Source organism: Plecotus auritus (assembly GCF_963455305.1).
Source record: "Plecotus auritus genome assembly, chromosome: 9".
Classification (NCBI taxonomy): Eukaryota; Metazoa; Chordata; class Mammalia; order Chiroptera; family Vespertilionidae; genus Plecotus; species Plecotus auritus.
Genome location: NC_137783.1, coordinates 82216168 through 82240214, shown reverse-complemented (window position 1 = coordinate 82240214; position 24047 = coordinate 82216168). Strand labels below are relative to the sequence as shown.

Genomic DNA, 24047 nt, shown 5'->3' with positions numbered 1-24047 from the left:
GGTAGGTAAAACTTAAAACAATGTGCAATTAATTATACAGAGGAACATGCTAAAAGATTACTTGAGAGTTCCAGGACCAAGGTCAGAGGAAAAGGAAAGATGAAGAAACAAAAACCCAGATTTTTACTTTTTCAAAGAGCTAACTTAGTAAAAGTGACAGAGACTGATCTCAAACCTGGATCTTTGTATGCCAAGTCTAGTGCTATTTTCCAATATATTCTAATAAAAATTAAAAAGTTGGGATTTAAAAACTTTAACAGATGTGACTTTAATAACAAAAGAAAATAATACCTAGAATTATTTTAACAAACAGCTAATTAATGCAATAGTTATTATCATACTCTATCCCTGAACTGGTTCTTTAAAGAGCTTATGAGCATTGTTCTGCCACTAGAGTAAAACCATCTCAATGTTTCCTCAATTTATAGGAGAAAAAAAGGTAAAAGATGGCCGTTTCTAAACATTTGCACCCAAATTTTCCATTAAAATTAGTATTAATTACTGATTTTCTATAAACATTAACAGATAAAAATAAAAAAAGTAGCAAAATACTAAAGAAAAGAATTAAAAACAATTGATCATAATTATGCTTAGTTTGAGTGATGGCTTTAGTTTGTGGATGCATGTATTTGTAATTTTATCTCTTCTCTATCACACACACACAATTTTATTCTATCTTCTACAAAAAAAAAATAATTCTTATGCCTTAGGAGATAAAATTAAGCAGAGCAGTGTTCTATGTTCTTCTACAAAGACCACAAAGACCTTCAAACGTTGCGCTGCTTAAACTAATTTAAAACTACAGCCATAAAAAAACATCAAATAACTGGAAAGTAATAAGTTGTACTTTTATAAGAATATATCTGCCCATTAGCATATTATTACTACTGTTATTTTCTTACTAACAGTAATAGCTCTGAATTATTAAGTATCACCAGTGTGCTAGGCATTTTACATATATTTTTAAATCTGTTAACAAAACTTTAAGCATTGGCTGGTGTGCTCCATGGTTAGAGCATTGGCCCTAGCACCAAAGGGTCTCAGGTTCAATTTCTGGTCAAGAGCACATACCTGGGTTGAAGATTCAATCCCCAGCCCTAATCAGGGTGCATGTGGGAGGCAACCAATCAATCTGTATCTCTCACATTGATGTGTCTCTCTAACACAGTGGTTCTCAACCTTTCTAATGCCGCGACCCTTTAATACAGTTCCTCATGTTGTGGTGACCCCCAACCATAAAATTATTTTCGTTGCTACTTCATAACTGTAATTTTGCTACTGTTAGGAGCCTAAAACCATCGGAAAACAAAGATATTTACATTATGATTCATAACAGTAGCAAAATTACAGTTATGAAGTAGCAACGAAAATAATTTTATGGTTGGGGGTCACAACATGAGGAACTGTATTAAAGGGTCGCAGCATTAGAAAGGTTGAGAACCACTGCTCTAACACATATTCTTTTTTCCTTCTCTCTCTCTCTCTCTCTCTCTCTCTCTCTCTCCCCCTCACCACCCCTCCCTTCCACTCGCTCTAAAAACAAATCAATGGAGTCTGGCCAATGTGGCTCAGTGATTGAACATCAACCTATGAACCAGTAGGTCATGGTTCGATTCCTGGTCAGCACATGTTAGGGTTACAGGCTAGATCCCCAGTGTGGAGCATGTCGGAGGCAGCTGATCAATGATTCTCTCTCATCAATGAAGTTTGTCTCTCTCCCTCCCTTTTCCTCTCTGAAATCAATAAAAAAAATATATTTTAAAAAATAATAAATCAATCGAAAAAATATCCTTAGGTGAAGATTAACAACAATAAAAAAACTTTGAGAGGTATTATCATTCCCATTTTATAGATGGAAAATTGAAGATCAAGCTTATTAAATAACTTGTCTGTTGTCACTCAGCCAGTAAGTGATGGACTTGAGACTAAAACCTGGTCTATGGAGCCAAAGTCCTCAACTCCCTCATCTATACTCCTCGCTCCTCAATTAGAAAGCTTGTTTAACTCTGTAGGTGCATAGTGATTTTATCTTATCGATATGTTTTAGATAAATGTTGCATTTCCTTTTATTATTAATAATGGTCTGTTACCATATTGGTCTTTTCATCCTTATAGCATTATTTTTCTGCTAGCATTTTGTAGACATTATTTAACGCATTTTTGCCCATCTTAACAGATAATTAACCATGTTTAACGCTCACACAGATTTTTGTTGTAATTATTCAATAGCTGGCCTTCTCCTGACACATGAGAATATTTGAAAATGGTACTTCAATGTTCCAAATAACCGCAATATGTTCACATCAGAAAAACTATTTCTATAAAAGTAAACATAAGCTCTTATTCTTCAGCTTTTCGTCTAGCCAATTTAATCACAGCACACAAAAAAATTATATTGACAATTTTCCACTACTACTAAACTCCATTGTTAATTATTATAGTCAGTGAAAGATATTTCAAATTTCAGATTTCAATTTACTACCAGAATTCAGATATGCATGCCAATGGGACAATTCTTTCTTTTTGAGATTTATGCCACAGCCTTAGACAGATCAGAGATATCTATGAAACTCAAGAGCAAGAAAAAAAAAAAAAAACTTTTAATAATGGGTGAAACAAAATTAGAAAAATGTACATTATCTTTAAAAGCCATGTTAACACTCTGAGAAAAGGCAAGAGTAAAAAGTAGTCTTTATACAGAGAAGAACAGAAAAGTAGAATTATGATAATCCAAAATTTGGAAAATGAATATTGGAAAGAAAGTATGATTTTTTCCTATATTACGGCAGGAAAATGTATTTTTAAAAAGTAAGCATATGAATTATAACTGCTATAATGATAAAAGGTTGGAGTACAATTACTTGAGGTGAAATATAATTGAACTTTAGTAGATTCAATAACTGAGGTTTCCTCCCACCCACCTTAATTTTATGTAGTTCAAATACTTTAAATCCTTTAGTTTTCTATTTCATTCTTGATAGATTAGTACCAAAAGCTATTTTATGCCACACAAAAAGAAGACAACATTTTATCTTTAGTTCTGCCATGCTTCAAATGATTAAGTATAAGAAGAGCATGAAATTCAGTAATAAAATCAAAATTAAACAGGACAGGAGAACAGAAAAATCACAGTTCAAGCTACAAAATATTCCCTTTATAGATGTTATTATACTTCTTTTGGCGTCTCAAATACTATAGTCCTTACCTTCAAGAAAAGAAAGTGCCATGAAATATGACTTTCATCAGCAGTCAGGACTATGTATTTAAATAATTTTTATTCTATCAATCTTGGAAATTTGTAGATTTGGAAAATACAACTCATATTTCAGGAGGTGGTAGAAGCATGACTTATTTGAATGAGTCTCGGGCAACTATGCCAATGTGGTAAGGAACTAGGTTCCCAGCTGTCACAGAGAAGGAGGGAACATCTATCCTTATTACAGAAACCTCTTTTTCAGGAAAGAAAATTGGTCAACAAGAGTGAATAAAAGAAGGATTACAAAGATTTTTTGGCTCTGAAGATACCTCCTCCCCTCAAAAAAAAAAAATCATAAATCTAAAACCCTCCCAGGAACTTGGAACACAACAATGTTCTCTGATTTGTTACCCATTCATTTAAACATCATAAAAAATTGGTCTTCAATATACAAATCTGTTAACAACTGTAACAAGGATATGAAGACAAGGAGAAAAATTTACATGGAAACACTGATTCACTAATTAATTCTTTCAAATATTTGCTGAGCAACTATGCACCAGGCCCCATGGCAGGCTCTGAGAATATAGAAATGGGCAAAACAAACTCAGTCTTTGTAGTATATGAACTAATCTTGTCAGACCCCTTAATTCCATTAGTACCAAACTCTACTCCTGCTCCTTAACCCGTCTCAGTTATCATTCATCAATTTAACAACCACTACACCTCTAAAACACCATGTGCTATTAAAAAAAAAAAAAAAAAATGGGTCTGTAGCCCTGGCTGGTATGGTACTCGTCAGTGGTTAGAGCATCAGCGTCAGCCCAGGAACCTAAGGGTTTAAGGTTCAATTCCCAGTCAAGGGCATGTACTTGGATTGCAGGTTCCCTCCCCAGTCTTGGTTGGGGGCACATGTAGGGAGGCAACCAATGTGTCTCTCACATCCTCACATCGATGTTTCTCTCTCTCCCTCCCTCCCTCTCACTCTCACTCTCACTTTATCCTCTTCCCTTCCTTCCACTCTCTCTAAAAAAAAAAAAATCAATGGAAAAAATATCCTTAGGTGAGGATAAAAACGGCAACAAAAAATAATTCCATAAAACAAACAACCTTAATAAAAGCAGAGATAATAAACAGCTCAAAGACTTGCCACACAGTTGATAAAATCTATGCAATTTTGAATATTTGTCTCATTTTATAGCTGTAATGAAGAAGGGCTCAAGTACTAAGATGTTGAACTGAGTGAGGACCACAAGATGCTCTAAGCTCATGAGAATAAGAACAGAAACCTCCCATGCAGACATTTCCAAATTCTAGGCAAAGGTTCTGTAGTAACAGGCCAGCTCCTTCTTTATAACAAACCTGGCTGGGATGGTAAGTAGGAAGAACTGAAAGTGCAAGGGGGGATAGCGCTTCTCTTTTCCTTCCCTGTAAATAAGCTGTTTTTTCCCTATATTGATTAAGGTATTACATGTGTCCTTATCCCCCCATCTCCCCCACAACCCCCACTCATGCCCTCACCCCTCAGTGTCTGTGTCCATTGGTTAGGCTTATATGCATGCATACAAGTCCTTTGGTTGATCTCTCCCCCTTACCCCTACCCTCCCCTACCTTCCCTCTGAGGTTTGAGGGTCTGATCAACGCTTCTCTCTCTGTTTTTATTCATCAGTTAATGTTGTTCATTATATTCCACAAAAGAGTGAGATCATGTGATATTTATCTTTCTCTGACTGGCTTATTTCGCATAAAGTCCACTTTAGAATTAAGTCTTAGATGCTTAGTCCCTTACCCTCATGATGATATTTCTTTTTTTCTTTTTTTTTTTAATATATTTTTTTATTGATTTTTTACAGAGAGGAAGGGAGAGGGATAGAGAGTTAGAAACATCGATGAGAGAGAGACATCGATCAGCTGCCTCCTGTACACTCCCCACTGGGGATGTGCCCGCAACCAAGGTACATGCCCTTGACCGGAATCGAACCTGGGACCCTTCAGTCCGCAGGCCGACGCTCTATTCACTGAGCCAAACCAGCTAGGGCCATGATGATATTTCTGAAATTATTAAAATTCCGTAACACCATATAAGGCAGACCACACTCTGACAATGCCTTAGACTCTTTAAGGGCCACAGATATTTAAAAATGGATTCTGGTACTAGTAACTACGTATCTATGCAATGAACATTCAGAAAGGTAATATTAATATGGGGTCCTAAACTATAAACTATTAACCACAATTTTTTTATTATTTGCCATGGAAACATGAATAATTTCCATCATTTATCATTCCTCTTCAAAATCCTCCACTCTTATTATCCTCCACCTTTTTTATTCACTGCTTCAGAGTTACCCAGTTGTAAGAGAATGCTTGATGTCAAGTTTGAGATAGGCAGGAACACTGCTGAATAGCTAAAACGAAGTCAGTACAGTAACAAAGACCTTAGTAAGAGTCCCAAAGCTGCTATTTATAAGCTGCGAGGGCGTTACAAAAATTATTTGATCTTTCCAAATCTACATTTTATCATCTGTAAAGTGAGGTAAGCTCACTTATTTCAGAAGTTAATTTTTTTGAGTTTTTAATAAATCTTTATTGTTCAGATTATTACAATTGTTCCTCTTTTTTCCCCCCATAGCTTCCCTACACCTGGTACCCACCCCACCCTCTGCCCTTAGCCCGCCCCGGTCCTCATCCATAGGTGTACGATTTTTGTCCAGTCTCTTCCCGCACCCCCGACATCCCTTTCCCCCCGAGAATTGTCAGTCCACTCCCTTTCTATGCCCCTGATTCTATTATATTCACCAGTTTATTCTGATCATCAGATTTTTTATTCACTTGTTGATAGATATGTATTTGTTGTACATAATTTTTATCTTTACCTTTTTCTTCTTCTTCCACTTCTTAAAGAATACCTTTCAGCATTTCATATAATACTGGTTTGGCGGTGATGAACTCCTTTAGCTTTTTCTTATCTGTGAAGCTCTTTATCTGAGCTTCAATTCTGAATGATAGCTTTGCTGGGTAGAGTAACCTTGGTTGTAGGTTCTTGCTACTCATCACTTGGAATATTTCTTGCCACTCCCGTCTGGCCTGCATAGTTTCTGTTGAGAAATCAGCTGACAGTCGTATGGGTGCTCCCTTGTAGGTAACTAACTGTTTTTCTCTTGCTGCTTTTAATATTCTCTCTTTGTCTTTTGCTCTTGGCATTTTAATTATGATGTGTCTTGGTGTGGTCCTCTTTGGATTCCTTTTGTTTGGGGTTCTCTGCGCTTCCTGGACTTGTAAGTCTATTTCTTTCACCAGGTGGGGGAAGTTTTCTGTCATTATTTCTTCAAATAGGTTTTCAGTATCTTGTTCTCTCTCTTCTTCTGGCAGCCCCATAATTCGGATGTTGGTACGCTTGAAGTTGTCCCAGAGGCTCCTTACACTATCTTCATATTTTTGGATTCTTTTTTCTTTTTGCTTTTCCGGTTGGATGTTTTTTGCTTCTTTGTATTTCAAATCTTTGACTTGATTCTTGCGATCCTCTAGTCCAGTTGTCAGCAAACCGTGGCTCGTGAGCCACATGCGGCTCTTTGGCCCCTTGACTGTGGCTCTTCCACAAAAATACCACGGCCTGAGAGAGTCTATTTTGAAGAAGTGGCATTAGAAGAAGTTTAAGTTCAAAAATTTGGCTCTCAAAAGAAATTTCAATCGTTGTACTGTTGATATTTGGCTCTGTTGACTAATGAGTTTGCCAACCACTTCTCTAGTCTGCTGTTGGCTCTCTGTATATTATTTTTTATTTCAGTCAGTGTATGCTTAATTTCTAGTTGGCCCTTTTTCATATCCTCGAGGGTCTCGCTAAATTTATCGGCCTTTTCTAGAAAATTCTTGAAAAACCTTATAACTGTGGTTTTGAACTCTATATCCAGTCGTTTGCTTTCCTCCATTTCTTTCATTTGTGACTGTTTCTTTGTCTCTGCATTTTGGCTGCTTCCCTGAGTTGATAGAGTGGCTTTGTGTGCTAGGTGTCCTATAGGGCCCAGTGGCTCAGCCTCCCCTGAGGTGGACACTCTTGGTGCACCCCTTTGTGGGCTGTGTGCACAGTCTTGTAGTAGTTAAGCCTTGATTGTTGTTGGTATCACTGGGAGGAATTGACCTCCAGACCAATTGGCTGTGAGGATCAGCTGTGTCTACGCTGGGAGAACTTCTATGCTGGAGACACCCTTATGAAACAAGACTTGCAAAAGCCTCTGTGCTCAGCTTGGATGGGGTGGAGTCTCAGGGTGGAGCAGACAGCAATGGCTTCCCATCAGCCCTGCCCTAAGAGGCCCCTTGGTCTCAGTGTCCCGTGGCCCTCGAGTTTTGCCTGCTTTCAGACAGAAGAGTTTCTCCCGAATGAGTCTGGGTCCCCAGAGTCTCGCCCGGAACTGGAGTTCAGAGCCGTCGGGAGCTTTTGTCTCCCTCCCGATTGAGAAAGCCAGCCGTGTACTTAGTTGCCAGCCTTTTCCGCGTGCGCGCCTCCATACCTCTGCCTTCCACAGCTCCTCTGAGTCTCAGTGTGCTTTTCTCTTACCTTCTAGTTGTAGAATTTCCACTCAGCCAGCCTTCCTGTGGTTCTGGATGATGTCCATTTTGTCCTTTAGTAGTAGTTTTGAAATTGTTGTGTGAGGCAGCAGTTTAGGAGTTTACCTATGCCGTCATCTTGGTTTCTCCTCAGAAGTTAATTTTTAGCATATATTGTACACACACACAGACACATACACACACACACACACACACACACACACACACACACACACAGCATTTAGTGCAGGGCCCAAGTAACTAACTGCTACCACTTGTTATTGTTAATGTTCTTGTTACGACTATTCCTAAGATGCCTAATTACTGCTCCCCTCTTGACTACCATATAGATTATGTTTAAGATACCTAGATTACATGCCAATTAAATTCTGTGTCAACAAGATAGATTTTTTTAAAAAGTCCCTTTACTTCTTTGCTAACGTTCTAATATTCGTGCTACTAATAAATGGAATCCAAAGCAATGTTATGCCCTCTCTCGGAGCAGTCCAGAGTCACATCTTGAGACATGGCTGTGTTACCAAAACACACAATCCAAAGTGGATTGAGTACTCAAAGTAAATTTCAAGGGAATTAAAGAAAACTTCGTAATGAATTGCTTCTTAACTCTCAGCTATTAAAGCAGATATTATCACCCTAAATACAAGTAATCTTTCATAACTAAGAACGATGACATACACCACAGAGCAGACTTTCACTCCATTAAATTAAAAACCTTTCAGTAATGTGATCCATGACCCATCTTTCACAGTTCTGATTGAATTACCAAAAACACAATGTTTTCACGCAAAAGCAATGTTTTTGCCTTTATGATTTACTAATGACTTCATATGCAAAATTGTGCTATAATTTTACTTCTGATGAACAGTTTCAAGAGGTTCAACAGGGAAAATACTAAGAGGCCTAGTGAAGTACAGTTACTTCTGAATTGCCAGGGGAAGCTAAAAACCGGAATGGTCTCAGAAGAAAATAATGCCTTACGAAGAGAAATAAAACTGCTAACTAACCCAAAGCAGTTGCAAAAGGGCCCCTGAAGTCCACCAGGTGTGTAACTATGAGTTCCAACAAGCAGGCAGATAAGCTTCTACTCCTAGTGATGCTGTAATTTTTGTGTTGTTGTTTTGGGTTTTTGTTTTTGTTTGCTATAAACTAGTTAAAAATTCTTACAGCTCACTTTCTAAATCTTTAGGAGAAAGATATTTACTGGAGTCGCAATACAAATTACAGGGCTTTCAGAATTTGGTAGATGAAAATATGAGTCAAAAACAGATGTAATAGCATGGAGGAAAAGAGGTAGGAAAAAAAAGGATAGCTGAATCCTACATTACAAAGACTGAGTACGCATTCAAAACTGGTGAGAGGCTGTTAATTTTCAACAGCAGGAGCAAACAACTACTTTCAAACAAAATTACTAACACTAAATTCACTTACATATTAAATATCTTATCCTTTTAAACCAAATAAGATAATCATGAAATATTTTGAACATAGTCAAAATACTGAAGGAATACTCCTAAGTTTACAAAAACTTCCAAAATTGGCACAATAAATAGGAAAATAAATAAAAATAAAATTGACACATTTTTTAAAATGTAGTATGTTTCAAATATAGAATTATATTATAGATTTTTACATAGTTTTCTTTTCACACGTAAAATTAGTTCAGGCACATTCCTTATTCATAATTTTGTGTCAAAAGTTTCTTTACCTTTTCTGTCTTCATGAAGTAAAGCTTATTCCTAGGCCCTAAAGTTAGTATTTCAAGTATTCTTTAGGGACATAAAATTCTTCTCCATATATTTTCATAAAAATAACAAATTAGAATTGATAGCTTTAAGGAAAATATAATTACAGTTGCCCAAGGTAAAATCTCATGCTAGAAGAACTACGAATTGTCATTATAGTAAGTAATATACTTAATTAGGAAAAAAATACAAATTCAAAACCAATATCGTGTTCAGTTAGAGAAATTAAGATAATAATTAAAAATTAATCTGTGTGATATTATTAATACATTTAGTTTTTGAAGTAAAAGTTAGTAACCAATACTTGCAAATACTTACATATGGATAAATAACTTTACTGATAAAAAAAATACCAAGAAATTAATCGTATTTGTGTCAAGAAGCATTTACATTAAAATTGAATATAGAGGCCCTGGCCAGGTAGCTCCATTGGTTAGAGTGCCATCCTGATACTCCAAGGTTGCGGGTTTGATCCCTGATCAAGGCACACACAAGAATCAACCAATGAATGCATAAGTGGAACAACAACAAATTGAGGTTAGACTCTGACTCTATCTCTATCTCTCTCTCTCTCTCTCTCTCCCCCCCCTTTCTTCCCCCTCCCACCCTCTCATCCACTCTTCCTCCCTTAATCTCTCTAAAGTCAATAAAAAATAAAAATTTAAAAAATTTAAAAATTGAATATAGAGAAGACTACTTTATAGTTATTCCCTTGTACGTTTTTCAGGCAACATATTTTCAACCTCCAATATGGAAGGCATGCCATGATCACTTTGTGCAGAATATACCTATTTTATATAAAATAACCTTTGATTTGTTTTAAAAAGGCCTTCATATTTCTTTTACTGCTGGCTACAATTTAAAAATAAAGTATAAAATGTTCTTATGCCCAATCTTCCCCTAGACCAGTGGTCAGCAAACTCATTAGTCAACAGAGCCAAATATCAACAGTACAACGATTGAAATTTCTTTTGAGAGCCAAATTTTTTAAACTTAAACTTCCTCTAACGCCATTTCTTCAAAATAGACTCGCCCGGGCCGTGGTATTTTGTGGAAGAGCCACAGTCAAGGGGCCAAAGAGCCGCATGTGGCTCGTGAGCCGCAGTTTGCCAACCAAGGCCCTAGATAAATGCTCAAAGTAGACCATGAGCTGAAACATAACAAGCTACTGACACTTTTAGTATTATTAAATATTTTAGTAACAAATATTAATGCCAAATTTCCATGTAAAGTACTATCTTATAAACAGCAATGCAGGAAATGTTTAGTTCTCTCAGTAACATAAATATCCAGCAATGGCAACCAGTACATTTCAGGTTCATTAGTTCTATTTCTGAAATGTTTTTCTCACAGTTCATTTCTATCCCTGAAGCTAACTCCAATATCTACTTTTTCTTATTCATCAAATGCTGTGAAGCTGCATCAAACCTGAAAGAAATGAGAACTGCTACTCTTTTAAAAGAAATTTCTCCTGGGCGATTAAATGATTACAAGGTCAAATAGGAGTCAAAAACTATAAGAACCCTGCTCAGGATACAGTTAATAAAGGCCTCATCAAAAGGATTGAACATTCTTTAATAGAGAACTTAATATTATAATAGTGATTCTTGGTTATGATGTTGTATTCCCCTGACATCATGCACTGTCTCAGGAGCATGCTGCAGAAACTTCTTTAAAAATGTAAATTTCTTTTTATTTCATTAATTGACTCATTTGTGTAGCAAAATGGAAATTAAGTAGTGTGAAAGGAGAGCAACATCATGAGTAATCAGAATGGAATAACCCATTTCAAGATAAAACTGCCAAGTTTAAAGCCAACGGGGCACGTGCTTATATAGTAGCACTCCCTCTTACAGGTTTTCTTTTTTTTTAATATAGTAAGTTTAATCTTATATGCATTACCAAGTCATTGCAATGGGGGAAAAATGTGACCATTAAGTTGAAGCTTAACACAACACTAATGTCGCTCAAGTGGGTGACTGGTGAAACACACTGTGGTACATCCATAACATGAAACACTACTCAGTAATAGAAAGAATAAAGTACTAATTCCCACAGTGACTTGGATAAATTGAGAGAATTACCTGAGTGAAAAAAGCCAATCCCTAAAGGCTGCATACTACCTAGTTTCACTTATGCAACATTCCTGAAGTGACAAACTATAGCAATGGAGCCCATGGGATCTCTCTACAGTACTTCTAATGACTACATATGCAACTGCAATTATCCCAAAACTAAAACTTTAATTAAAAAAAAAAAGCATATCTGGTGACCCTCTCAGAAATCAGTCAGTATACAGAGCCTCTACCAATCAAAAGAAGAAGAAATAGATAAAAGGACAAAATAGCCACCAAAAAACAAGTGTCAGAGAAAACAATAAAGTGGTATGATTATTAAGAATATGTAATGATATTTAGATATATATAGGGACATATTAAATTTCTCTGTGTTAATTCATGATGGAAAAAGCTTACCCGATGCTTTGCCTTAATTTTCTTTCTATATTCTTCTTTGTCAAATTTGTCCTCTTCTTGAAGCCTTTCCTTTGCTTTATCCAAATTGATACCACCAGTGTCGTCCTCTTCCTCAGTGTCCTTTGAGACAGACTTCTGCACCTGTGGCCACTGCTGAACCAACTGCGGACAGGAAAAGATTCAGTATGGGACAGGGGACAGGGAGTGTCAGCAGAAAACCATTTCCCTTTGTATGAGGATTTTGAACCAGTGCATATGCACACTCTCTGCCTTACTGTTTTAAACTTTCTAACAAACATCATTAAAGTAAGCAAAGCCACAGAAGACTGTCCCAATTGGGAGAAAGCAATGCCACCATAACCCAATGAGGGTAAGACTGAAGGAAAATTTCATAAATTAATGTGGAGGAGCAGTAGTCGCCTCAGGTCATTTCAAGCAGTGTTCTCAGTATGCTCTACTTCAGAGGTCACCAACCTTTCGGACCTCAGGGACCACCAGTGGTCCACGGACCACCGGTTGGCGACCACTGCTCTAGTCCACTGACTTGGCTCTGAATGTGCACAGGCCACAGCCAGGCTGCCTGAGAGCCCCCTCCCACCAGCACCAGGGCCCCTCCAACACCTCTCTCACTGTACTGCGTTGCTTTATGTTCCTGGTTTTCTCACTAGAATTTATCTCCTTGAGGACAGTTATATGTCTTGTTCATGTATTCTCAGAGCCCAACACAGTATCTGGCACACTTTAGTTGCTCAAAATTGATCAATGGATCACATAACGGCTGGTACCACAAAGACTGAAATAACTAAGTGAAAAGGAGAAAATTAGTCTGGTTTCACAGGCCTGCTCAGCTCTGCATGACTTTACACATATAGTGTATGGCTAGGAACAAGGTGACATAGAAGTCAGGGCACTGATCTGGGAGTTGGGAGACCTGGCTTAATATCCTGCCTTTCTCACTTAGCCCACTGTACAATCCTGAATAAATTATTTAATCTCTGGGCATCTGTGTCCTTGTCTGAAAAATAAGGTTTGACTCAACAATATTCCAGGCCTAACACTGCAAAACTCTAGACCAGTGGTCGACAAACTCATTAGTCAACAGAACCAAATATCAACAGTACAACGATTGAAATTTCTTTTGAGAGCCAAATTTTTTAAACATAAACTTCTTCTAACGCCACTTCTTCAAAACAGACTCACCCTGGCCGTGGTATTTTGTGGAAGAGCCACACTCAAGGGGCCAAAGAGCTGCATGTGGCTTGCGAGCCGCGGTTTGCCGACCACTGCTCTAGACAATTTAGACGAAGAATGATTCTTTTATTTTACCTACTATGTAGTTACTAAGTAGCTGCCATTGTTTTTTAAAAACTGCTAATTAACTGGCAGGCAAGTGGAAGTTGTAGGCACACAGGTCACAGGTATTAACTTCTCCTCTCCCTCTTATCGCCACCAGTCATTCTTCAAGATGAGATTCCTACAGTCTCAACCTTTGGCAACAAATGGGGTCACAAATGTACTCTAGCAGTTACTCATACTGAATGAAGAAGCAGTGAGAGAAATCAGCTATGACAGTAAGAATGCCATCCATTGCTCTTCTTTTTTGTCAGAGTGAAAAAAGTCCATCCCTCTGTGGGTCGCACCAATAGCAGCATTTCTTTCAGAGTTTTAGATCAGAATTTTCAATATGGCTCACAGCTACACAGAGCTCCTATCAGCAATATGTTTACAATGAAATTTTATAGTTAAAGATTTACATCCACCTAGGAGCCAACTGGTATAATCTGTGCAGTTAAAACTTATTAACACAGTAAGGAACCTCTTTATGCTAACAGCACTAATCCTGTTTTACCCTAAGTATCTGATGTAATACAACTACAGTATGGCTTGGCCTGCTTCTCAGGTGCTGACCTCTTTTTAGTAATTTCATAATGATAAGATTTCATTACTTATCAATTATATAGGCTTCCTCTGCAACTACCAACAACTTTGAACTGCACTTCATTTTGTTAGTTTTCATGATTCAGACACCATTTCACTCCATATTATTAGTGCAAACCCAGACTTCTGAAATAAAATCCCCTCCCCCTGCCCCAAACACCCAAATCTTTCTTAACTTGAAAATTAAAAGAAAATATATGTTACTGGATATAGACTGCTTAGGCATCACTTATATCAATAACAATGAAATAGCTGATGTAATATACTACAGTTGGTATAAAAAGCTGTTATTTTCTTGGGTATCAGACAATGGTTCATTCATCCAACAAACTTTTTTGAGGACCTACTGTATGTTAAACACTGTTCTAAGTGCTGAGGACAGAGTAGTGAGAAAAGTCAACACATACCTTCCCTCCATTTCTTCCACTGTGGAAGAAATGAACCACCACCAAATAAACACATAATGAATTACATAGTAAGTGCTATGGGAAAAAGAACAAAAAGGCAAGGCAAGGAAAATGAGATTATGTAAGTGTGGGGTGCTGTGTGCTGTGTTAGGATGAACAAGGAAACCTGTAGGCTGGTGAGTGAAACCAAGAAATAATATTCAGAAGAGCCTGCAATCACCATGAACTTCTAGCCATTACTCCTTAGGTAGTCACTCGACTTTCCAGACATCCTTCTTCTTTAGCAACAAAGATAGTATTAATTTGTAATAGAGTGACCCTTCATGAGCAAGCTGTGAGTAGTAACCCTTCCCTTAGCTATGGGTAAATATTTACACTCAGACCAAGGGAATGATGAGAGGAAAGCCAGGCTCCCATGTGTCTGAGATTATTTTAAAGCAGAGAAATCCTTCCCATAGCAGGTCAGAAAGTAAGAAACATGCCAACACAGCATCTAAAACTGAGGAACTGCAAAGCAGAGTTTTTTCAGAGTCCAGCAAACAAAGTTGTGGCAAGTAGCTGTGTTACTACTTGTGCTTGTCCCCACAGAACATGTTAATAGACACCAGGACAAGAAAATCTAATCTATTCAAGCAGAATTTAGGAAGCTCAAAATTAACTCTGTTGTTATCACCAAGAAGTATCTCAGTTTATTGTCAATAAAACGTTTTTGCCTCCAGGTGTATACTAGTAGTTGATGGAATGCCTTTAGTAACAGTGAAGGGAACTGCCTATCCTATTTTAGAGAAACATTTTTTTCTCATTAGTGAATGGTAGTTAGCAGGGCAGTTAAACTCTTTATAACACTTGGAACATACAGTCCTCACTTAACAACCTCACTAGTTTCTGGGATGTCAAGTAAATGGACCGATGATGAAACCAATTTTACCATCAGCTTATAAACAAGAGTTAAGCTGCTACATCATCTCATCAACATTATAATAAAAGGGCGCATTTGAGGACCTGCTGTACCTCACAAATGAAGCATTTAAGAATCTTACCTCCCCTTCATCAGTAAATGTTATTTTCTTATTCACTTTAAAATTTCTCTTCATTACTTTTTTCGCTTCTGCGACTTTGGTCACTTTTTTCTTGACACTGGATTTAGAAGATTCTTTCTTCTGTGAGAGAATATAAAAAACAACAACAGATGATTAAGTAAATTGCTGCTTTATATTAACAATTTAACTCTGTCTGGCAATAAATACACTTTCCAAAACTGAGTGCATTTACTGCTCAATGGCTAATGAGAAGCACCAAAAACACTGTCCAGAAATAAAATCATTAGACATATTAACTAACTAGAGGCCCAGTGCACGAAATTTGTGCACTTGGGGGAGGGAGAGTCCCTCAGCCTGGCCTGCACCCTCTCGCAGTCCGGGAGCCCTTGGAGGATGTGCAACTGATGGCTTAGGCGGGGAGTGGGCCTAAGCTGACAGTTATCATCCTTAGCACTGCCACTGAGCCTGGCTCCCTGTGGGAGTGCACTGACCACCAGGGGGCAGCTCCTGAGATTACCATCTGCCCCCTGGTGGTCAGTGCACATCATAGTGAGCAGTTGAGTGGCCTTAGTATATCATTAGCATATTACGCTTTGATTGGCTGAATGGCCAACCTGACAACCGGACACTTAGCATATTAGGCTTTTATTATATAGGATGACCCCCTGACCATGCTAAAGGGGTTTAAGTGTAAATAAGATGGAAGTTAGACATAACTTCTAAAATTTATTCTATTACTAAAACTATGCTATCCTGGTAATGGAACTACATTATAATGTGATAAATGGGCATGTAAGATAAATAAAGCTATCTTCCAGCTAAAAAACAGAACACATTTTAAAAATACATCTAATTTTCAAGTGCAAACTTAAACTTTTAGGCTAGAGAAATGTTTAGTTAGAAAGCAAGATGACTGCAATACATGGCCACTCAGCATTCTTCCTGCCATTACAATACCTTCCTAGATTACCATGGGAAAACACCCTATGAAAACTAAGCTGCCACCAATGGTGAGAAGGAATATGAAAACTTTAACAGGGATACACTGATCAGCACCTAGCTAATGTCCTAAAACCACTAGAGCAAGATATCAAAAGTACAAAGCCACAGCTTACCTATGCAGTGAATGCTGAGTGAACTATCTAATATAGGACGTTACAGATCATATCATAGCCTATTTTAATGAATGACAAGAAATAACTCCTTTGAGAAGAATTTGGATTATTTTCCTTAAATTAAAGCCAGTAATACCAGTGGTGATACTTAGTAAACTAATCTAAGGAAGCCTCCATTAGACAAGTGGTCAGAATGATTAGAAGTTAGGAAAATGGTGTAGTTTAGAAAATAGATTTGAATTCAAGCTTTACTACTTAGGAGCAAGTTACTTAATCTCTCAGCTTTAGGTATTGAGGATAATAATAGTACCTATCACATAGGGTGTTGGGAGAGTTTAATAATAAATGTAAACATATAAAATATGTGTTAGATAAACCTCAAATACCACTATTAGATATTGATTTCATGCCACTTAAAGAAATTGTACCAACTGTATAAACGCTTAATTTGCAAAATCCCAGACTTTGAGCTTCCTAGTTGATTGGGTTGTTTTTTAATTCTCTACCACAGGACTAGTTAGAAAACAGAACTGATTGATCTAGGACACAAGAATTATCAGAAGCTTCAAGATGTACATCAATTACAACTGTTACTTTATGGTAATAAATATGCACACAAAAAACAATTCATTTAACAAAAATATTATTGCTGATGAATACAAAAATGTTTAAAAACATAACACCATAAAATAAAAAGCAACAAATTTACTAAAATAGGCTTCTAACAAGTTGTTAATAAATTATATTTCTGGATAATGATAATAGCTATTATGAAAATCAGCTAGCACATCTGCAATAACATTATGACTTAAGTACAAAAAAAATTGGCACTAATGGTTCCATTATATAGGTATTACTAACACTTCTTTTTCTTGTTCTTTGTACATGCACAAACTACAGTATCAGAGCACTTAAGAATCTGCTAGAATTTCAAATCCATAAAATGTTTATGAAAAGATGAATCTCCTCTAAAGTAACAAATTTTTATTACATCAGACAGAGACATCAATATGCTACAATCTCTATACCTACATCTGACAGGACTTCTACAGAGATTAAGTTTGTTTTTAGATTTCTTCTCACCATGGGACACCCCATCTCTTCCACCCCCCAGGGTGTCCATGACTGCATGAATGTTAACATCTGATGAAATAAGGCCCTAAATTGGTGTGCCCCTCCTTCATAACCCCCTCCCCATACCGTGCTCTAAGATACATTACTATTACCCTCCCTCAGGAAATAGAGTGACCCTCATTTCCTTATCTGACTTCTGAGAGTATGAGTGAACTGTGGTGGTAAAACTCCTAAATTAAAAAGGGAATAGGTACCATCTCACACCTGTCAGAATGGCGATCATCAACAAATCAATAAACGACAAGTGCTGGCGAGGATGCGGAAAAAAAGGAACCCTCGTGCACTGCTGGTGGGAATGCAGACTGGTGCAGCCATTGTGGAGAACAGTATGGAGTTCCCTCAAAAAACTAAAAATGGAACTCCCATTTGACCCAGTAATCCCACTTCTAGAAATATGTCCCAAGAAACTAGAAACGCCAATCAGAAAGGATATATGCACCCCTATGTTCATAGCAGCACAATTCACCATAGCTAAGATTTGGAAACAGCCTAAATGCCCATCAGCAGATGAGTGGATTAGAAAACTATGCTATATCTACACAATGGAATACTACGCAGCTATAAAAAAGGAATTCTTACCATTTGCAGCAGCATGGATGGAACTGGAGAGCATTATGCTAAGTGAAATAAGCCAGGCAATGAAAGAAAAATACCACATGATCTCACTCATTTATGGAAAATAAAAAACATTATAACCTGATGAACAACAAGATAGATACAGAGGCAGTAAAGCATGGAACAGACTGTCAAATTACAGTGGGAAGGCTGGGGAATGTTGGGGGGGGGGGGCGGGGTGGAGATCAACCGAAGGACTTGTATGCATGCATATAAGCACAACCAATGGACACAAGACACTGGGGGGGTGGGATGAGGGCATGCGACAGGGGGTAGGGGAGGCTGGGGGAAGGTTAATGGGGGGGAAAAAGGAGATATATATGTATTACTATTGTAATACTTTAAACAATAAAATAAAATTTAAATAAATTTTAAAAAAGAAAAAAAAGGGAATAGGGTGGCAGGAAGCTTGTCAACTGAAATAAGTTGCTACCAATAGGACATTTTATAAAACAGAGCATTAATACCCCTCCTCCCCTCCCCCACTTACTCCCAATCATTACTCCTACAACTTCCTCCCCACAAACACTTATCAAAGAACACCACCAACTTGACCACCAGGGGTGAAGACAATGTTACTGACTCCTACTAGATTTTCTTGGTTTTATGGTTAGGTCCATCCTAATCATAGAATATCTGCCTGGCTGATATTCTGTCATTAGACCTCAATTAATGATAGAGAGAATGCCAATCAAACAGCGCAAACTAAGAGTCTCATTATGATGTAAAAATGACAATTAAACAGGAGTAAGTTATAATCACTGAAAAACAAAAATAATGGGGATCATCAGGACCAGACTTTCTGTCTGAGGCAGACAGTAATGCTCTATATGTCGATAAGAGTTTGAGTTACATGGATCTCTACATTTAACAGGACTCATCAAATGTTACACTTAAGATTAATGCATTTCATTGTTTGTAAATTTCTACCTCAAAAGAATCCTATAAGCAAAAACTGATCTTTAGTTAGAGCTACGCAAGCTGAATTATATGGGAGAAAATGTACTGATACTGGCAACTTACTCTGAAATGCATTAAATAAAAAAGGGTGATGGATGAATAGAGGAGAATTGCATGTTAAAGGTAAAATAGTAAAAGGTTAATTATAAAATACTACAGGCCAGCCTGATGCATGAAATTTGTGTGTGGGGGGGGGGAGGGGAGAGGGTCCCATCAGTCCAGCCTGCACCGCCTCCAATCAGGGACCCCTTGGGGGATGTCCGACTGCTGGTTTAGGCCCGATCATCGGGCCTAAACCAGCAGTCGGACATCCCTCTCATAATCCTGGACTGCTGGCTCCTAATCGCTCACCTGCCTGCCAGCCTGGTCGCCCCTAACTAACCCCCCCCATCCGGCCTAATCGCCCCTCACTGCCTCTGCATGCTGGCCTGATCGCCCCTAACTGGCCCCTGCTGCCAGCTAGGTAGCCCCCAAGTGCCCCCTCCCTGCCAGCCTGGTCACTCCTAACTGCCCCCCCCCACCGGCCTGGTGGCCAACTGCCCCCCCCTGCCAGCCTGGTCGCCCCTCATGGCCCCCCCACTGGCCTGGTCGCCCCACGCAGCCTGCTTGTTCAGTCATTTGGTCGTCCCTCACTAATCCCCCTGCCAGCCTTGTCACCCCACGCAGCCTGCTGTTCATTCGTTTTGGTCATCCCTCACTAACCCCCCCACCTGGTCGTAGGCAGCCATCTTTGTGAGGGTGTGATGGTCAATTTGCATATTACCTCTTTATTATATAGGAGAATGAGTAGTGGGTATCCTAGTGTCCAAATGTACACATTTTTTTCAACTTTTCTGTATGTTTAAAATTACTTGTAATAAATTATAAAAGCCCAATCTCAGGAATGAGAGGAAAAGTCACAAAGCAAAGATACCAAAAACTGTTAAAACAGAATAGGTACGGGTCAGTCAGAAAAACAATCCTGCAGAGTGAAAGCTTAGAGTGATACAGGTCTACTGGAAGAGCTTAAGAGAAATCCATGAAACCACTGAAATTATGTAACAAAATTTGGGAGTATTTGTATCTTTGCATTTTTTATGATTTATCATGGTTTCTAAATGGGATCTGTGACCCCCTCGCCTATGTCCCACCCCTGCTCCCAAAGAAAAACAGGTCAAATTTTGCTTGCTTAAGGGAAGCCACTGAAAGAAGGACAAAAATGGCAACATGTGTGAAAAGATTCTGTTATATTTTTCCTGATAGGCATAGCTTTGTTCTGATAATCTAGAATTATTCTTCACTCAAATATGTCATCAATACACAAGACACATCATGGTACATCCTGGGGTCCCAGCAGTGAAAAAGCCAGGTGGAGTCCCAAACCTCATTGAGCCAACTCAATCAGGGGGAGGGGGGGGGGAGACACATTAAACAAGTGGAAAATATATTTAATCACAAATGTAGTAGTGCTCAGAAACAAATGCACAGGATAACTAAATCCATGTAACAGATGCTTGCCCTAGCTAAGTTACGGTAAGGAGAGGATGTCAGGAACACTTCCTTTGGAGGGACAGATGTTTGAACTGAGCAGCAAACAACTCAACATGGCTGCACTACTGGCCATCAATGATGTAAAATACCTTCTGTATGTACACAGATGGCATATTTCACACGTGGCTCACAACAGAGTCTTAGCTCAATGTCATTCTTTTGAATGTTAATTTTAGCAGGTAATACACACTCATCTATAATAATAAAAGCATAAATGCTAATTAGACCAGACAGCCGAACGACCTTCCAGGCGTCATTCCCAATGAAGCTGAGGCAGCGGGGGCTGAGGCAGAGGTGGTTAGGGACAATCAGGCAGGCAGGCAAGCAGTTAGGGGCATCAGGCAGGCAGGCAGAGGAGTTGGGGCAATCAGGCAGGCATGCAGAGTGGTTAGAGGCAATCAGGCAGGCAGGCGAACAGTTAGGGGCATCAGGCAGGCAGGCAGACGCGGTTAGGGGTGATCAGGCAGGCAGGCAGAGTGGTTAGGGGCAATTAGGCAGTCAGGTGAGTGGTTAGGATAATGAGGCAGACAGGCCAGCAGTTAGAAGCCAGTGGTCCCGGATTGTGAGAGGGATGTCCAACTGCCAGTTTAGTACCAATCCCGCGGGATCCCTGAGGATCAGGCCTAAACTGGCAGTCGGACATCCCCCAAGGTGTCCCGGATTGCGAGAGGGTGCAGGCTGGGCTAAGGGACCTCCTTCACCGCCCCCCACATGCCTGAATTTCATGCACCAGGCCTCTAGTTTATTTTAGAAAGGACATTAAAAAAAAAACCAACCTGTCATTTGTGTCCTTTTAAGCCTCCTCAGTTTACTTCCCGAGAAGCAAACACTGTTACTAGCTTTTTCTGCATCCTTCCAGAGACATCCTACACAACGCAAGTATATATGAAGGACACCAAGAACTCATAAAAGAGCCTTGTAGTCCTGCCTGGTTTGCTCATTAGATAGAGCGTTGGCCTTCGAACCAAAGGGTCCCAGGTTCGATTCCAGTCAAGGGCATGCCTCAGTTGCAGGCTCAATCCCAAACCCTAATCAGGGTGAGTGCAGGAATCAACCAATCGATGTGTCTCTCTCACATCGATGTTTCTCTCTCTGTCTCTCCCCCACCCTTCCACCCTCTCTTAAAAAAAAAAAAAATCAATGGAAAAATATCATCAGGTGAGAATTAACAAAAAAAAGTCTTGTATATAAACCTTCATGTATGTGTGCATTTATATATCTAGGGTAAATTTCTAAAATTAAATTTAGAAAATTAAAGCCCTCAAAGTATGTACATTTAAATTTCAAAATAAGTGTCCAGAGAAGTTATACAAATTTATAAATTCGCCAAAAAATTTGAAAGGAACTGATTCTCCACATCTAATTAAATAAAGTATGTTATTAGGCTTTGTATTTGCCAGTCAACTAGGTGAAGAAATATCATCTCAGGGAAGTCTTAACTTGCATTTGTACAAAGGCACTTCTTCTTGTACACTCTATATATTGTTTGCCAGTATGTATAATGCTTCCTAGCATTTATTTATTAATTTTTGGGATCTCTTCATTTGTTAAAGATGCATTAATACTTTCTCCCACTTCATCATTTATGTTTAAATTTTGCCGTATGAAATAAAATTGTGTTGTGTTTTTTTTTTGGCAAGCATATATTTTTAATTATGTAATACATTTTTTAAGTAATGGAATTTTCTGGTTTTGTGGCATACCTTAATATACTTTTCTAACTAAAATTCTTTTTTAAAAATACGTTTTTATTAATTTCAGAGAGAGGAAAGGAGAGGGAGAGAGAAATAGAAACATCAATGATGAGAGAGAATCCTTGATCAGCTGCCTCTTGCACGCCCCTAACTAGGGATCAAGCTAGCAACCCAGGCATATGCCCTGACCTCCTGGTTCATGGATCAATGCTCAATCACTGAGCCACACTGGCTGGGCTAAAAGACTTTTTAAAAATTAATTTAACTCCTTAACATGCAGATTTTACTTAAGTTTCAACACTGGCTCTTGGACAAAGAAGAAAGTGCTCATTAATAATTTTAAATTTCTATTCATTAAATCACAAAAAAATAAGGTATTCCACTGTTAGGAAAGAGTTCTGTTTTGACTATAAGACTTTATGTTATCACTATAAAAATGAAATTTGCAGCAGCCAGAAAGTATTATGAAAGATTTTCTGACAAGATGTAAAACGTCAATTTCCATTTCTATTTGCACTTCTTCCACAACATGTATGCTAGACTTCAAAATAAAATGCTAAAAGGAAAATATCAAAAAATACAAAACTGATAAAACTTGAAAGATAAGGAACCATCACCATCGCAAAAAACAATGGCTCCGATCAGAAGGATCATGATATAGTTAACACTGGCTATAAGATTCAAAGTATAATTAAGAAAACCAACTTAATATTTTAGTATTACTACTAGATATTCAGGGGCAGGAGGGAGTATCGTATTGCAAAGGAAAAAGAAAGAAAAGGAAGCTTAAGTAAAAGATATTTAGAATTAAAGGAAAAGATACTCTAAAGAAATCAGATTTTTATGCTTCCTTAAAGTAGCTCCCATATGTATCACTGAATAATTAAAAGTTTCTAAAATCAACTGTATCCAAAACTGAAGGAAACCCACAAAATACAGAACTATCAGCTCTGGTGGAGACTTTAGAAGTTACCTATTATAGCTTAAACCCTTATGTTAAGCAGGGGTGGGGAACCTTTTTCCCCCGCTAAGGGCCATTTGGATATTTATAACATTGTTCATGGGCCACACAAAACTATCAACTTAAAAATTTGCTTGCTTTATTTGGTCAAACATTTACGTAACTCACCCCTAATGCCTTGGCAAGGCCAGACCAAATGATTTCGTGGGCCTTATAGGGCCCGCTGGCCAGACATTCCCCATCTCTGCATTAAAGATAAGGGCATTTCCTAACATTTATAAACACTGTTGCCTAAAAGTCTAAAAGTACTTAACTTTAGATATTTCCATTGCCTAAGTAACCAAACCTTACCCATGGTGGAATTTCTTTAAGAAAAAAAAAAGCAAAGCCACCTGCTATATAAGCATATTTCTTCTGTCGTTCTAATTTTACAGTTTAAATAAAGGATGAACTAGTTGACATTTTATTTTAAAGCCATCTACAAAATCTTTGCTTGAGAAATAATGAGTAGTAATATTGAGCAACTTGCATGTACACAATGGCCATTTGTATGTCTTTTTGGAAAAATCTCTATTCAGTTTTTTTGCCCATTTTTAAAACCAGATTAATTGTCGCTTTGCTTTTGAGTTATATGAGCACCTGATATATCTCAGATATTAATCCCTTATCAGATAT

General features: G+C 38.1%; 1 protein-coding gene across 1 annotated transcript in view; it reads right to left on the bottom strand.

Annotated features, from left to right (window-relative positions):
• DDX10 (DEAD-box helicase 10) overlaps window positions 1-24047 on the bottom strand; it is a 258829-nt gene that overhangs the window by 80235 nt on the left and 154547 nt on the right. Inside the window, exons 14-15 of the mRNA XM_080643092.1 lie at window positions 15364-15483; window positions 11979-12140 (exon numbers count right to left, since the gene is read on the bottom strand). Of these exons, the coding sequence (XP_080499218.1) occupies window positions 11979-12140; window positions 15364-15483 (282 nt within the window). The remainder of the gene's footprint in view (window positions 1-11978; window positions 12141-15363; window positions 15484-24047) is intronic.